This window comes from Strix aluco, chromosome 10, assembly GCF_031877795.1.
Source record: "Strix aluco isolate bStrAlu1 chromosome 10, bStrAlu1.hap1, whole genome shotgun sequence".
Classification (NCBI taxonomy): domain Eukaryota; kingdom Metazoa; phylum Chordata; class Aves; order Strigiformes; family Strigidae; genus Strix; species Strix aluco.
In genome coordinates, this window is record NC_133940.1 from 15,092,661 (window position 1) to 15,107,870 (window position 15,210).

A 15,210-nucleotide genomic window follows, 5' to 3' on the forward strand; every position below is an offset into this window, starting at 1 on the left:
ACAATAAGGTTTTGTCAAATTATCTGAAAGAACAAACCAAATTAGAAGAGCAGTAACAATAGTGAATACTTTCCCTGTAATTCTGCCAAGGCCAGACATACAGCTGGTTAAGTGTTTAATTGGCAGCAATCTTAGACAAAAGGTCATGTCTTCAGGTACTCTGGGAAAAAAATGGGTGGGAGATGTTGAACAATGGATGTGGTACATAAGCTGCGAGGGAAAGAGTTTTAACAAGTTTCTTTACAATAAAAGAAAAATCATCCAGTACTCCTATCATGGTCATCCATTGTGTGGACCAGTCAGTGTTCAAGCTCTGTTCATTTTGTATCACAACACAATATGCTATTTTGGTTATTTGTACTAAGTGGAGCAATTAATCATCCCTTTCTACTTGTTTGGCATTTGTGGGGGAGGGACGCATGAGTGAAGCCTGCCTCTACTCCTCTTCCTTCTGACTAACATTTGCTAATTCCTTCTCACCATGGGATTCTGTGGCTCTTCACAAAAAACTTTGCATCCTGTTGCATAGTTTTGTTTCAGACCCTTTGTAGAAACTGATGCCAACCCTTCTCTCTTCCCCAAGAAAATGATGGGCTGTCCCTAATTTCTAATTTATTTTTCTATCTGTCTTATTTTATTTACACTCTTGTTGTTTCTCCTGGCAGACCACTGAATCAAAAGTGAACTTTGTCATCCTGAGGCAGCCAGGTGTACAGCTGTCGGACGCGGTAGAAGATGGCAGCACATCAAATAACAGCAGCAGCAGCAGCAATGGAGGAAGCCCGGTGCACCACCGGAGACGACTAGAGCAGAATCACTATAGACGAAAATCTAACTACCAGAAGGTAAATTTTGTAGATAATGGCAAAAGCACTGGTTATTCTTGTTCTAGCAGATCTATTATGTTTGCTCTGTGATGGCAATTTATCATACAAGTCTGATCAGTAGCTCCATTTCTTCTTGAGCTATTAAAAAGCAGCGGATTTGTGGCTTTTAGTACTGGATGACATACATCTGTCATCTACTGGGAAACACACTTTTTAGGGAAAAACATGTCAAAATTTCTTCAGATGTCTCTAATGTTAATGCAGAACCAGTGTTTAATCCTTTCGTGTCAGGAAAGGGCAATGGGAAACTTACCATGCATGGGTATGGGTGTTGAGAAGCTTGGGACCTGCTTCTTGACATCTGTCAAGCACAACACATTCACAGTATTGCATGATGACACTCAGGTGTGCTGCTGGTGTGGAGCTAGAGGGGTTATGGTACAGGAGAAACTACATAAATTACACTGTAGTGCTCCTGGGACTTGAGTGACTTCAGTGTTGCATCTGCCATCCATTTGCATGTTCTAAGAAACAAGAGCAAGAGGAGATTTGCTGGTCTGTTGTACAGAGATTTGATCTGTTTAGAACTTCCACTTGAATAAGAAAACTTGCTACAACTGCTTAGACTTATGTGTTTAAATGTCTCTGGAGTTCAGTAAGTAGCTGTCATAAACGGCTGGAGTGTGGTTCCTTGATTTAAATCCTAGCATATAATTTACATATTGTTTCTACAGCATATGCTATAATGTGTGCTTTTACTTTTAGCAGTAGTCAGAGAGAGGTTGACTGCTTGATAAGAATGGCCTTGAAATTAGTTTGTGGCTTGTTCCTCAGTGCAAAATTGTTCTCCTTAGAGTGAGCATCTCTTGACAGCAAATGAATGTGGGATTGCTAGGAGAGCTGTGGTGGTATCACTTTGGAAATACAGGATAGTATTTCTACCCAGAACAAGTACCTGAGAAGCTGACTTTGCTGTCCAGCAACATTGCTGAAATGTTCTGGATTAAAGATACAAGATGTTATTTTCTTCTAGATGTGGGCTTCTCATGCTAATTGCATTAATGAAGCTGCATTTTTGTCTGTCATTCCTTTGTAGGATTTACCTCAGGGGTATGCAAGTCATGAAAAGACAGTTGCAATAAAAAAGGAACCAAAGGAATCTTTAGGAATAACAATTGGAGGCGGAAGGGATAACAAAAACAAACTCCCTATATATGTAACAAGTGTGCAGCCCATCGGATGCCTCTTCAGGGATGGCAGAATCAAGCGAGGTAAGGAGGCTCTCAGATCCTTGATCCTTTAGGAACTGGGGGTTTTTCAGTGAAAGTTGGACTTGGACACTAAAGTGAGGCTGGAAACAGGGTTCCACATGAGATCTTGAGGCAGCAATGATGTCCATAGCAAAAGGTCTGTAATAATCCTATCTTATTTAATCAACAGGAGATGTACTTTTGAGCATAAATGGCATTGACTTGACTCATCTGAACTACTATGAAGCTGTCTCAGCACTGAAATCTAATGCAGCTTCCCACTCAGTCATACTGAAAGCCTTGGAAATCCTTTCATTGAACTCGATAGAGCCATCTCTGGACATCAAGGAGCAAGGATTCAGCTGGTCTCCCCTCTGGATCACATGGCTCGGATTGCCCAGGTACATTTGTTCGGTGACTGTATAGAGGTCTGTTCAGTTAGCGAGTTGACTTTCACTCAAACACTAGAAGTTAATTGCTTTGTTGGTTGACTTGGAAGCATTATTGGTATTCTCATTTAGCTCTAAGGCAGTGAAAAGCCTTGCCAACAAGATCACAGTATAATGAATGCATGAGAAACTTCCACTGCTTTTTATGGTGTGACCCATCATTCCCCTACTTCTGTTGGACAGTAACCATATTTCAGAAGTTCCTGAAAACCCTTTTTTTTCCCCAAGAGAACTAACAGAGAAAATGGGAAGTATATATTCTGTCATTTGAGGCACTGAGTTGACATACAGTCAACATAGACACAGTCCCTGCTAAAATACATGCTGAAATCACTCTGTGGCTCTTTTCTGGACCATATAATAGGAGCCAACAGCGACCTGTGCTATTTTATAGTTTTTGATCTGATCATCTCAGGGGCAGGCATTCTTTTGGTCTAATTCTTTTTGGCTGTCATCATTGTGTCATCTTTAGCATGAAGCAGAAATGATTCTGAATAGTTGAGTTTTCCTGCTGTAAAGTTTTGGACCATAGACAGCACAGATTTTAGCAACAACATGGTAAATTCCAGCTGACAGGGTTGGGGCTTTGAAAGCTTGAATTTGTCTCTGTCCTGGAGAGGTGAACCTCTGGTGTGCTCACCCTTGCAGTTTCATAAAAATACATTCAGCTGTAAGAGTCTGTTGTCATTCCAGCTGACTGGAGGAGGATTGTGCAGGAGATGCACGTGGAACAGTAAAGCCAAACCCTTCTGTGGGAAGCCCAGATTATTTACAGCCTTGTTTCTTGAGGCATCTGGAAGAAGAAATACTAACAAAGCCTCTGCTACGTTACCCTTGTGTTACTTAGCAGCCTGTAAATGCTAAACAAAACAGCCCAAGGAAGGTAGCTTTTGTGTCTCGAGTGACTGTAACTTGGCTTGTACTCAGCACCATCCTACCCACTTCCTCTGCTCTCCCAGGGCATCGGCCTGTCTGTTCTGTGCAGGCCCCGAGCTGCACCTGGACAGCCCAAGCCTGAGTGCAAACCCTCACTCAGATGCACATTACACATCTTCCTAAAAACCCTTTCTCATATGGAAAACTGATTTCTAGCAATCAGCCTTTTCCAAGTCTTGGACAATGTGTCTAATATTTTTATTTATGTTCTATGCTGGCACAGTGCCTACCACTCTTGCTCTCTGGGCTACTTACTTGCACTAGCTGCCACTTCTCATAGCCGTATTTCTACACTTGTGTGGTAGGTACCAGCAGAAGAAAACCATGGAGGCATCAGTAGGCTAGAGCTGGATCTTCCAGCATTTATGTGTGAAGAACTCGTACAAAAGTAAATTACAGTTTTAAAGTAGATAATTGGATATTTCTCCCAGTGAGAAGTTAATGGAGAAGGCTTTTGAAATCTGAAACTCATCTGCAAACTGCTCAAGCAAAGCCCTTGAGGCAAAAACGTTTATTAGGAGAAGTTTAGCTGCTGGAATACCTCAGTGGGGTGATCAGCGGCAGTTTCACACAGTGTAGCTCTGGCAGTGCCTTGGTGCCAGAATGTAACCTGACTGTGAGCCAGCGCACACGGCTGCTTGCCTGCGCTCCTGCCACACCTTCTGAGACGCCTCGCAAAGGCTTTGCGTGTCTTTGTGCTACAAACTCAAGGAGCAAGTGCTGTTAGCACTTACAGATCACTCCCTCCAAGGCAGCCCTAGCACTGCAGCATACCCCAGCCTTACCGATGTGTACCTCATGGCTGCCATTCAGAAACAGTGACCCGTGATCTCCCTCTGAGGAGTCCAGTATCTTAACTGTACACAGCAATCCTGGGCGCAGGTCCTGCAGCACAGACCTGTCATACTCTGATGTGGTGGTTTGTAGAAGAAAGGCTGCCATACCTCCTATGTTTGCTTTCCATCAGTGATACAGAGCTGCTGAATGCCTTCATTGTACCAAACATGTAGTATACAGATGGAATAAAAAGAGCTGGAATCTCATTAATTGCATGGGTGTAACTGCTGTTCACGATTAATCTGGTTTTGTCACTTAGTACTGTGCCTGTTCATGAGTAGAATTCATGAAGTTATTCATGAATCTTTCAGGTCACAAACCCCTTTAGAGAATGATAATTTTCTGTTAACTCTGAAACTAGCACTGACAATACTAAGGAAAGATTTCTAAAGGACTGGCACCTTCAGATTTGAGAATTATCCCTGTAACATGCCCTCCAAAGGCATTACCTCAAATCCTTAGAAAAATAAAATAAATATAAGGCTGTTACATAGCTGTGCTTTCTACAAGGGCAAACAAGTTTCTGGTCAGGCAGTTTTCCTTGAAACACACTCATAAGCTTTCTCTGGTTTTGACTGTCCTTGTCTTCACAGCTACCTTCACTGCTGTCAAGATATCGTCCTCAGTAAAGGTAACCTGGAAAGCTGGGGCTTCAGCATCGTTGGAGGCTTTGAGGAAAGCAAAGGAAACCAGCCATTCTTCATCAAAACCATAGTGCCCGGGACTCCTGCCTTCCGAGACAGGAAACTGAAGTACGTACAAGCTGCCCTGCGGGTCTCTGGTGTTTGTATCAGAAACACTATCAATACTTGTGTCAGTGTGCACCGTTTTACTGAGGGGCTGTCTGTCTTTTACCCTTTTAGCTAGCTGAGCTAAAAGTTAATGACTTCTAATTCTTAGACAGTCCTTTGTGCAGTTAATAGTTACCACAGTTGAAACAAACTAAGTCCTATATTAATGAGCGTTTTGGTTTCTCTGTAAAGGTGCAACTAAAAGGAATTAACAGTTCTGTTTTAAAAGGCTGTAAAGGTTTTAATTGAGTAATTAGATAAAAGTAGAAAGAGGATGTTTGAGGTGAATCTTGGAGGTTCCAGAGTATAAAATCTCCTGGATTAGGAAAAGTATCCCAGTGGAAGCAACAGGAGCCCTTCTGTGCTGGAAACTGAAGCAGAGCTTTGCTGCCTTGTTTGTCAGTAATCAGGGCGAGTGGAGGAGTGAGTAGTGGAGCTGGAGGACCCCACAGAACTCTTACGGTGTTCTCTCTGGGAAGCTTCTCAGCACACGTGCAGCAGGCTGCAAGTGCAGTACTGTAAAAGAGAGAAGTGAGGCTGCTGTCTTGCCGGGGACATCGTTTTGCTGTAGGGAGCTGAGCTTTGCTCCCTTGAAAATGGTGTGAAAGACCAGAGCTGGGTGAGCCTTGGTGGGAGGACTGGGGTCAGATGGGTTCCTAGGGGAGTGCTAGGACAGCCATGTGCTTCCCACCCAGACACAAGGAAGGGAGCTGGCTGGCTTCAGCACCTCAGCACCACTGCTGTGCCATGGAGCGGGCAGGTCAAGCAGGACTCTCAAACCTCAGTTGTATTGAGCTACAACGTGACAGCTTGCTTCCGCCTCATTGAGCACTTCACCTGAGCAAGTGCTAGTCAAGTAGCTGTAGGAGTGACCTTGGTGACGAGTGTGTTTATCAGCCAGATTTGTTTTCTATTATCTTTTTCCCTCCATTGACTGGCCAGCTGGTCACGCTCTTGGTGACTTTCACTGCTGTGTCAAGTACCAGCAGTGTCCTCCTTTTCCCTTGGGCTCTTTGACTCAAAAGTGAAAATGTTGTTTCAAAAAGGAATTGATGGTCTTGTCTTAGGGTGGGCTAGATGACCTTGGGGGTCCTAGGGTGCACTGTTAATTAATTTATTATTGTTAAGTCCTGACAAGCATGTTTCCTGTCTTCTGATTAGGTGTGGAGATGAAATAGTGGCAGTAAATGGAGTGCCAGCAATAGGAATGAGCAACTCAGAACTAATCCCAATGCTGAAGGAGCAAAGGAACAAAGTCACACTGACTGTGGTGTCCTGGCCGGGAAGCCTCGTGTGAAAGCTCAAACAAAACCCACAACACTTTCAGGTATCGGGTAGCAGCTGGCCGTCACCCAAAGCTAAATGTGTCACAGATAAATCAAGGGAATGCTGAACTCCTGCTCCACACTGTATCACCATGGAAGACTTTTACCCTCCTTTTTGCAGAGAATATTTCTTTACTGTGCTGAGGTTATCAACAAATCTGGTTTTTGGATTCAAAGTAACAGTTAATGCAAACAGTTGTTGTAGCTTCCTGGGCACATTAAAGCGCTGTAGGATTGGTGTTGCAGAGAAAACTCTTTTTCCCAGTGTTTCTCTACAAATTGCCTTTGAGGCGCTTTCCTCCATTTTAGAGCTCTGCTTTCCATTTAAGATTTTGAACAGGTTAAAACAGACATGAGTGTCCGATTTCCCCTGCTAGTTTAAGACAGTCCTGCTGCTGATCTCTGACTGCAGTTCTTGGACACTGAGTCATTTTATACAGGCTTTTAAAAGCCACTAATAAAACTGTAAGGATGGAGACCCAATTATGCAGTTCCTATAGCCCCCAGTCTTGATATTTTCAGGTTCCTGAAACCTAATGAATGTGTTTATTACATGAAAAAAAAATTGTAAGTGTCATAGGTGACAGGTGAATTGCTGCTAGGTTAGCATGGTGGAGCTGTGGTGACCTGTATGAAGGTCCTACCACCAGGCAGCTGTCATGAATCCTGCCAAATATGCCAGTTTGTCATGAATCCTGATTTAAGATCCTGCTGACTACACCAGTTTGTCACAAATGGGCAATTCAGACTGCTTAAAGAACCACTGTCAAAGGTATCAGCAAAAGTGGCTTCATTGAAATATGTTGTAAAAGTGCAACTTTAACAAAGTTCAAGGGCAAGGTTCACTCACTGCACAAAGAAAATAATGATTCAAAGTTATCAAGACACAAATCAAATTTACTGTAATACAAAGTTATGCGCAATGTTGGTCGCTTACCAAAGATCTGCTGTTGGTGAAAGGGCCAGCAGTCGTGAGAGGTGTCCCAGCTCTAGGGGAGATCACCGCTGCAGCCAGGCTGCTTACCAGGAAGAGCTCAAAGGCTCTCACATTTATGGAATAATGTGGCTGGCTTGCAGTAAATTAGAAGCAATGGAAAAGGTATGCACAGGACTCCTTGTACCCACAACTTTGTTCCTCTGCAGCGTCTACCAGACTACTGCTAGTTCAGGTAAGGAGTTGAGTGCATTCGTCACAGTAGCCAGAGATAAGGAATTTGTTTAATTTTCATCCCCTTCCTCAGCCTGGTTTCCCTGATCTTATGACTTGGCAAAATGGCCAGCTTTTCCCACAGAAGGTAGATGATTAAGTGAACAGGCTTGTTACAAGAAACCTCTGTCCCAGGCTGCTGTCTTATTTTTATCAGTTTCCCAGTGATCAGATGCAGAGTTAAGGCAGAGGGGAGGAGGCTGTCCCTGTACTGTCAGGCAGGCGCAAGGAGCTCCTGCACTTCTGTTCACGTCCCTCTTGCAGCAGGAGCAAACTGTCACTGCACTGGCTCAGGGTAAGCTCAGAGGGTTGTTGGCTGCCTCAGCCACATCGTACCAACCGTAGGAAATAAGCTACCTCCAGAAGGTCAGCACGCCCGGTCTGGCTTCAGTTCAAATCCACTGCATAGTTAAAACTTGGGATAAAACAACTGAAGCCAAGGCAGGTTTGTTGGACTTATGACACCTTGTGAAGTTCCTACCTGCAAACAATTCTGACCTTTTTTAGGAGGCTGTTAATCAGCAGTAGAAATAACAGACCTTTCCCAAACCAGGTCGCACTGATCAAGATCTTTCCTCTCATGCTGTTTCTGCTGTGCCCTTTACAGGGCCAGCTCACACTGTAAGAATCAAAGGAGCTTCTCTCCCCTGTAAAAATGCTACCTAGGATGAATGTTTAATTTGTGTAGGGAACTGCCTGCAGGTAAGTGCCCATCATCATCTTAGGGCTGGCTACTTCATAATTAGCTATTACTGCAGAGCAGAATTGTTCCTTGCTACATGACACAGTTGTTTGCATACAGAGTGACTTCTCTTCCTTTGGCTGTTAGCTTAAGGCAGTATAGAGCAGGGCCTGTTATCGGAGTCTATTACACAGAAATAGTTTACAATTGTCTCAAAAGCTTCCCTGGGTCCCTTTGGTTGGTTGATAAATACCGCTGAGGATTTTGACAGCAGGAACAGTGTGTGGCCAGCTGGGCTCTGGGACCTTTTTTTCCTGTTGTTCCTACTGAATGCTGAGAGCAAAATAGTTCAGAAGTCAGAAAGGTGCCTGTGGAGAACTGGTCACTCGACCTCTGTCTGACACAGAGGAACAGAAAAACCTGAAGCAATTTTTGTCTCTTTCCAATCAATGTGCAGAATCTGTGCCTGGTATGGAACAGTAAATATTTATGTAGATAGAGAGAGGGCGATTCCTGCTGAGTAGTACCAAATGTCACTTGTATAAAGTACAGTAGGAAAAAGCCATGCAGCTGGTGGTCAGACAGTTTAAGTGAAGAGGATGCTGCAGAAGGCAGCATGATTTTTACTATTACTCCATCGCGTTTCAAGGTGCCTTCAACTTCACCAAAATGTCCTAGTAATTTATGTATTGTTTCCAAGATCTGCTTGTTAATAGATGTTGAATTTGTTTTGATGCCTTTATAAATTATTGTAATATTACTGAAAAACATGAATTATAGATGGTTTTTTTTAACCTTTCTTTCCAGTGTATCAGCTAACACCCAACACCCCCAGAATAGGTCACCTCAACAACAGACACTTCACCAAGAAACTGACCTTGTGAGGCAGGAGACAAGTGTAATTGTCTTCTGCTGTTCCCAGGAAAGGAACTGGACTATCCTGAACTATCCTGTGACTGGGAAAAAAACCTGAACAAAAGTAAATCCCACATACCCTTCCCCTCAGCTGTGCCCCTGCTCCTGCCTGTGAGGCTGGCTGCAGCCCACTAGTGCCTGTGGGGCTCAGAATTGACTGGACTGTAAAGCTAACCCAGGGAATAAATAAAGCTTTATTTAATGAGGCTTAACTCCCTGATTCGGCGTGCCGCACAGCTCAGCAACTACGTGGCAAGGCTGGGGCTGCCGCTCCCAGAGGACCTGAGTGCCCAGGCTGAGGGCTGGCTTAGCTTTTGGTGTGATTGCTGCTGCCACAGCACAAAACAGCCCTGAGGGGAAGGGCAGCCTCCGAGGGTCTGGGGGAAAGACATCATTGCCATTAACTATATGCTGCACCACTGTAATGGAGTGAGCTTCTCTCCTCCTTCACACTGTGCCTGTTTCATACTGTCGGGAGCTGCAGGACCTGCCCCAGGTTCCCCAAGCATGGTTCCCTTACACCATCTCTCCACACGAAGCTGGCTGGCACTTGTGTAACAAGGCTTGTGCAAGTGTTTCTCGCTGGCCGTGAAGTTCACCCTCTCAGCGATACTCAGCACCTGGGGCATTCTGCACTCAGTAACACACAGGCCCATCTCTCATCTCCAGCTTCGGTCCGGAACAAGTCCCGATGCCACCAGCCCAAGGACTGGCCTCTTTTCTGAGAGCTGTTAGAGTTACCATTCTGTATCTCCAGGGAACACGACCATGAAACCTGCAGTAGTTACCTGATGCAAGTAAAGGTTACTTCCAAAGCCCCAACTTTAGACTTCCCTAATACATTAAAGGCAAACATTTCACCTCTATTTATTTCATAAAAATAAAACCATTTCAAACTATTTTCCTTAAATTCACAGCTGCTTCTGGCAACATAAGCCTGCTAACATCAGTGAAGGACTTGGGTCCATCTGTAAAAACATTCAAAAAACACAAGAGGAAGTTGCAGCACTGCCTTGTCAGTACAAGATGCTCCATCCCCTCTCCCACACCACCATCAGTAAGTCCAGGTGCAGAGGGCTGTGGACTGGATGTGATCACCATTAATTACACCTATTTACAGGTTGAGTAGCTACTATCATCTTCATAAACAGAGCAAGAGACTGGAGGAGTGAATGTAGAACAGCTCTATCCACCCATGGATAGGCACCACGTACACCTTAGCATGCAAAAATGGAAGAAATATGAACTGGGGGCCAAACCTGAGACCTAGCTTAGCGTAAAACTCTATTGCCAGCATTTCCCCCTGATTCAAGAGAGGCAAAAACCAGCTCAGACTGGTCTGGGGGTACTGCCTGGCCCTCCCCTTGGTGCCAGCTGCCCTAGCAATTTCAGAGTTCATGTTCTAGGAAAAAAAAAAAAAAAAAATCAGATTTCAGAATTACAGAATACAGGCTCTTCGTGGAGGCACAGGGAAGATGCTTGGCCCCTCTCCCGCCTGACACTCCCACGTGCACTGGATGTGGAGGGCAGGCACACCTGTCGCTGCACTGCAGACAGGGCACCCGTACCAAGCACTCCTGGATCCTTCTCACCAGTTCCGTTTTGATTTCTCCTCCGCCCACACCATGCCACAACTGGATAAAAGCAAGTTCACCCGAAGTTCCTGAAAGCCATCAGGTAATCACGGCTGAAACCCACCACCCTGACCCCACCCAGGAGCCGGGGCTGCTGCAGTTCACCTCTCGGCGAGGCACCGCTGCCCTCGGCTGGCACCCAAAGAGGTGACCACCGAGAGGTGCCCTGTTCCTAAATGCTGTGTCCTACCGGAGCTCTGACAGGGCTGCAGAGGGAGGAACACTTGGAAGCCTGATCCAGGCCCTGCCCTTGAACTCTGGTTCAGTGCACACACCTCCCCCCTGCACACACATTTCCCATGATCTCAAAACATGTTTAAAAAGCTACATTAAAAACAAAAAACAAACAAAACCCCTCACTTTTTTCTTCTCCCCACAGGATTTGCAGTTAATGACTCATCAAATGCACTGTTATAGCATATAAACTATTATCATAGTGCTACACTGGCTCAAGGCTCCAAGGCTGTAAGCTTCACATGACATTCAGACTTGCACAATTACAATACAAAAAAAAAAAGAACATTTCAGAACCATATTATTTTAGGGCAAAGATTTAAGACAGTTTTAAATAACAAGTCAAAGTAGTGGAAAATACTTAAAAATGAGACTTGTGGACTTACATGAACAGAAGTGCAGTATCCTAAGTACTAGACATACCAAACCCCCTCAAAATTAGTTCCCCTGTTCTTCCCACCCAGAACCATCTCTGTTGCCACCCTCCGCAACCAATACTAAGTCCAAACAAACTTTGGAATTTGACTGAATTTATTTTGAGCTCTAGGGGGAAGGAATGCGTTGCACAGGAGTGTTGTGATAACCAAATAGAAATAAGCCAACCCCATGAGGGCAAACTGCTAGATGGGACTTCACATTCTCTACTGAGCTAAATTATTCAGGTCAAGTCTTAGTTTAAAAAAAAAAAAAAAGTTAGTCAAAACTAATTAAAGAGAAATGCATGCTCTTGCTATGGGTCTTTCGTTGATTTCCCACTTAGAGGTGTAATATATGACAGAACTATTTTTGCAATGGATAAAAAAAAAAGCTAGGTTTGAAGTCTTTGCACACCCTGTGTACACACACACACAACGCTTCTCAAAGCTGTCAGACCAAAGCAGGATCTTGTGACCCACCAGTAAAAGCAGTTCTTCCTCACATGCTGCCCGGCTGGCCACAGAGAAATCGGAAGATATTTTTGTAGCTATAAAGAAATTTATTTGGGGATGAGACTTTTCACTACTAGAAGCCAGACTCTAAGCTGGCTCTCAGGGTCTAAATCACACTTTTCTTTGGACAATAAATTTCAAGTCGCACTTACTGTCCTAGTTTTCAAAAAGGAATGATGATGACAAAAAATAAAACAAAAACTATTACCTAAATGCGTTAGTTTCAGCTGAAGCCATCTTCCATCAGAAACCATAGGATCTGATACAACAAAGTTCTCCCTAGGGATGTTTATGAGTAGAGTAGCTCAGTGCTTTGTATACTAGTACTGCTGTATTTTGTCTTGTATCAAAAAAAAAGAAGTTTTAACCGCATGTGCAGCCTCAGCTCTCAAACCACTGCAACATGCTTCACTGCTCACCCAGAGTCAGCCTCTCTTCCCTTGGGAAAAAATAAAAATTTAAAAAAAAAAAAATCATCAAACCCCCAAACCAAAACATCACCAATGCCACGCTGGTTCAAAAGGAGCGAGTTCCTCCTGAGGGCTGACGGTGGGCCTGCGTCACTCCTTGGCATCCTGCTCCTCTCCCTCCTGGGCGCCATCTTCACTGGCCTCCTTCTCCTCTTTGCTACGCTTGTTCTTTTTGTGCTTGTGACGCCGATGACTCTCCCCCTCCTCACTCTCATGTTGCTTGCTGTGGTGGGGAAGAAAGGGGAGAAGAAATTACATCAGAGCCTGCATCAGCACAGCTCCACCACAGAAGAGACCCAAACGTAGCACGCGCAGGGACAGGGCGCTTTGATCTCGAATAAACAGGAGACAGATCACAAGTGCTGAGGGCATCACGGTGCCACTGAAAGGCTTCTTCGTGTTTATTTGGGACGATCTGATATCACATGTGGCTGAACCGAGGGCAGGTTACGCAAACTGCTGGAGATGGTGCTTTACACCACACGCTGCATCAGCACACGGTCTAGGCAGGCAGCACAGTATAGAATCAGAGAGTCACAGAAGGATTTGGGCTGGAAGGGACCTTAAAGATCACCTAGTTCCAACCCCCCTGCCATGGGCAGGGACACCTTCCACTAGACCAGGTTGTTCAAAGCCCCATCCAACCTGGCCTTGAACACTGCCAGGGAGGGGGCAGCCACAGCTTCTCTGGGCAACCTGTGCCAGTGTCTCATCACCCTCACAGGGAAGAATTTCTTCTTTACATCTAATCTAAATCTGCCCTCTGTCAGTTTAAAACCGTTACCCCTCATCCTACCCCCCCCCCCTGCCGATCAAGAGTCCCTCCCCACCTTTCCTGTAGCCCCTTTAAGCACTGGGAGGCCACTCTAAGGTCTCCCCGGAGCCTTCTCTTCTCCAGGCTGAACACCCCCAACTCTCTCAGCCTGTCCTCACAGGGGAGGTGCTCCAGCCCCCTGAGCATCTTCGTGGCCTCCTCTGGACCCACTTGACCAGGTCTGTGTCCTTTTTATGTTGGGGGCCCCAGAGCTGGACACAGAACTGCAGGTGAGGTCTCACAAAAGCGGAGTAGAGGGGGAGAATCCCCTCCTCAACCTGCTGGTCACACTTCTCTTATGCAGCCCAGGACATGGTTGGCTTTCTGGGCTGCAAGTGCACATTGCCAGGTTATGCTGAGCTTCTCGTCAACAAACACCCCCAAGTCCTTCTCCGCAGGGCTGCTCTCAATCCACTCCTCTCCCAGCCTGGATTTGTGCTTGGGATTGCCCTGACCCATGTGCAGGACCTTGCCCTTGGCCTTGTTGAACTTCATGAGGTTCACACGGGCCCCTCTCTCCAGCCTGTCCAGGTCCCTCTGGATGACACATCCCTTCCCTCCAGTGTGTGACCGCACCACACAGCTTGGTGTTGTCGGTGAACTTGCTGAGGGTGCCTCGATCCCACTGTCCATGTCAGGGACAAAGATGTTGTACAGCACTGGTCCTAACACCAACCCCTGAGGAACACCACACGTCACTGCTCTCCACTTGGACATCGAGCCATAGTGGACAGACTGCTGTCAGAGTAATTTTTGGCTAGTTTTTATAAGCAGTATGTCTGTGTCCTTCCTACTCCTAAGGGAGCTGTAACAATTTTGACACATCTCAAGCTTCAGTGTGAAGCACTGAGGCTGCCGAGAGAAAGAACAGTCCTAAATCTGAGAGGAGTTTGGAACTTTCACTCCTCTGAACATCCTGGGGAAATCCCTGGACTAGAGGCAAGAAAGGGATCAGTGTAGCTAGAGAAACATGCATTTCCTAATGGGAGACAGGATCCTGATTCTACTTCTGCTTACACATAAATGACCTGGCACTAGCTTTGTGCTTTAAAACTCTTCTATCTCCCAACCAGAACTTTTTTCCAGATGCAGCTGGATAGCTGTGGATGTTCATACAGGTTGTCTGTGATGTGGGAGAAATCCCAGCCAGAAGTAACTCTGACTAGGTTGTGTGTGGCTCCAAGCCCAGTGCCACTGACCACAGCCAGCTGCACCGCGTGCCTGACAACCCCCACGTCCCGAGATCAGCCTCTGTCTCCATCAGGGAAAGTGGGAGCTCTGGTTTTGCCCACTCTGGTTCTTGGCCCTTCCTGGGAGGAGAGTTTCTGCTGCTTCTCAAATATGCAATTATTTCTCCTCACAGGTTGAAAACCAAGTGAGCTCTCTAGAGCTGATCTTGGTGTGAAGGTGGCAGAATTAAAACAGAGCACAGAGTACAGGAAAAAGCAGATAAATTTATCACAGGAAGATGTACACAGTACAGACACACAGCTTGAGTGGGGACGGTCAGGTGTAGAGACAAATTCTTACCATGGTTGGAATACCAGTCTAGCAGCAGAGACACCTAACTGGCTGAACCACTGAAGCCCTGGCTGAAAAGCTCCTGGCTTCGAGTAATTTTCTGACTTGTTTAATAAATGGTTTCACAGTCATTAAAATGGGAAAAAAAAAAGAAAGAAAAAAAAAAGGCTGCTGCCTCTCCCCAACACATCTTCAGCCACCTTGTGGACAGCAACATGGCAGTGGCTTATGCTTGAACAATGTGACTGTCCTTTAATATTTAAACAAGCATCAGCAATTTCCTTCAGACTAGTCAATTTTCAGTAAACTGGAAGCTACAACAAAACCCCTTCATCTTCCTGCAAATGCCTTAAACAGGCTCAAATCTCGAAGTGCCTCAAGCAGGGACT

General features: G+C 45.3%; 2 protein-coding genes across 3 annotated transcripts in view; one reads left to right on the forward strand and one right to left on the reverse strand.

Annotated features, from left to right (window-relative positions):
- Positions 1-10,118, forward strand: part of LOC141927933 (ligand of Numb protein X 2-like) — a 31,385-nt gene extending 21,267 nt beyond the window's left edge. The window contains exons 6-11 of one of the 2 annotated variants that reach the window (XM_074835368.1): positions 666-845; positions 1,924-2,098; positions 2,268-2,478; positions 4,893-5,051; positions 6,252-6,417; positions 9,112-10,118. In XM_074835368.1, coding sequence (XP_074691469.1) covers positions 666-845; positions 1,924-2,098; positions 2,268-2,478; positions 4,893-5,051; positions 6,252-6,387 — 861 coding nt within the window. In that variant the 3' untranslated portion in view covers positions 6,388-6,417; positions 9,112-10,118. Of the gene's footprint in view, positions 1-665; positions 846-1,923; positions 2,099-2,267; positions 2,479-4,892; positions 5,052-6,251 lie in introns of both variants that reach the window. The other variant, XM_074835367.1, reaches the window with a different exon arrangement.
- A 1,270-nt stretch (positions 10,119-11,388) lies between these two features.
- Positions 11,389-15,210, reverse strand: part of LOC141927934 (uncharacterized) — a 29,384-nt gene continuing 25,562 nt past the window's right edge. The window contains exon 16 of the mRNA XM_074835370.1: positions 11,389-12,709. Coding sequence (XP_074691471.1) covers positions 12,577-12,709 — 133 coding nt within the window. The 3' untranslated portion in view covers positions 11,389-12,576. The remainder of the gene's footprint in view (positions 12,710-15,210) is intronic.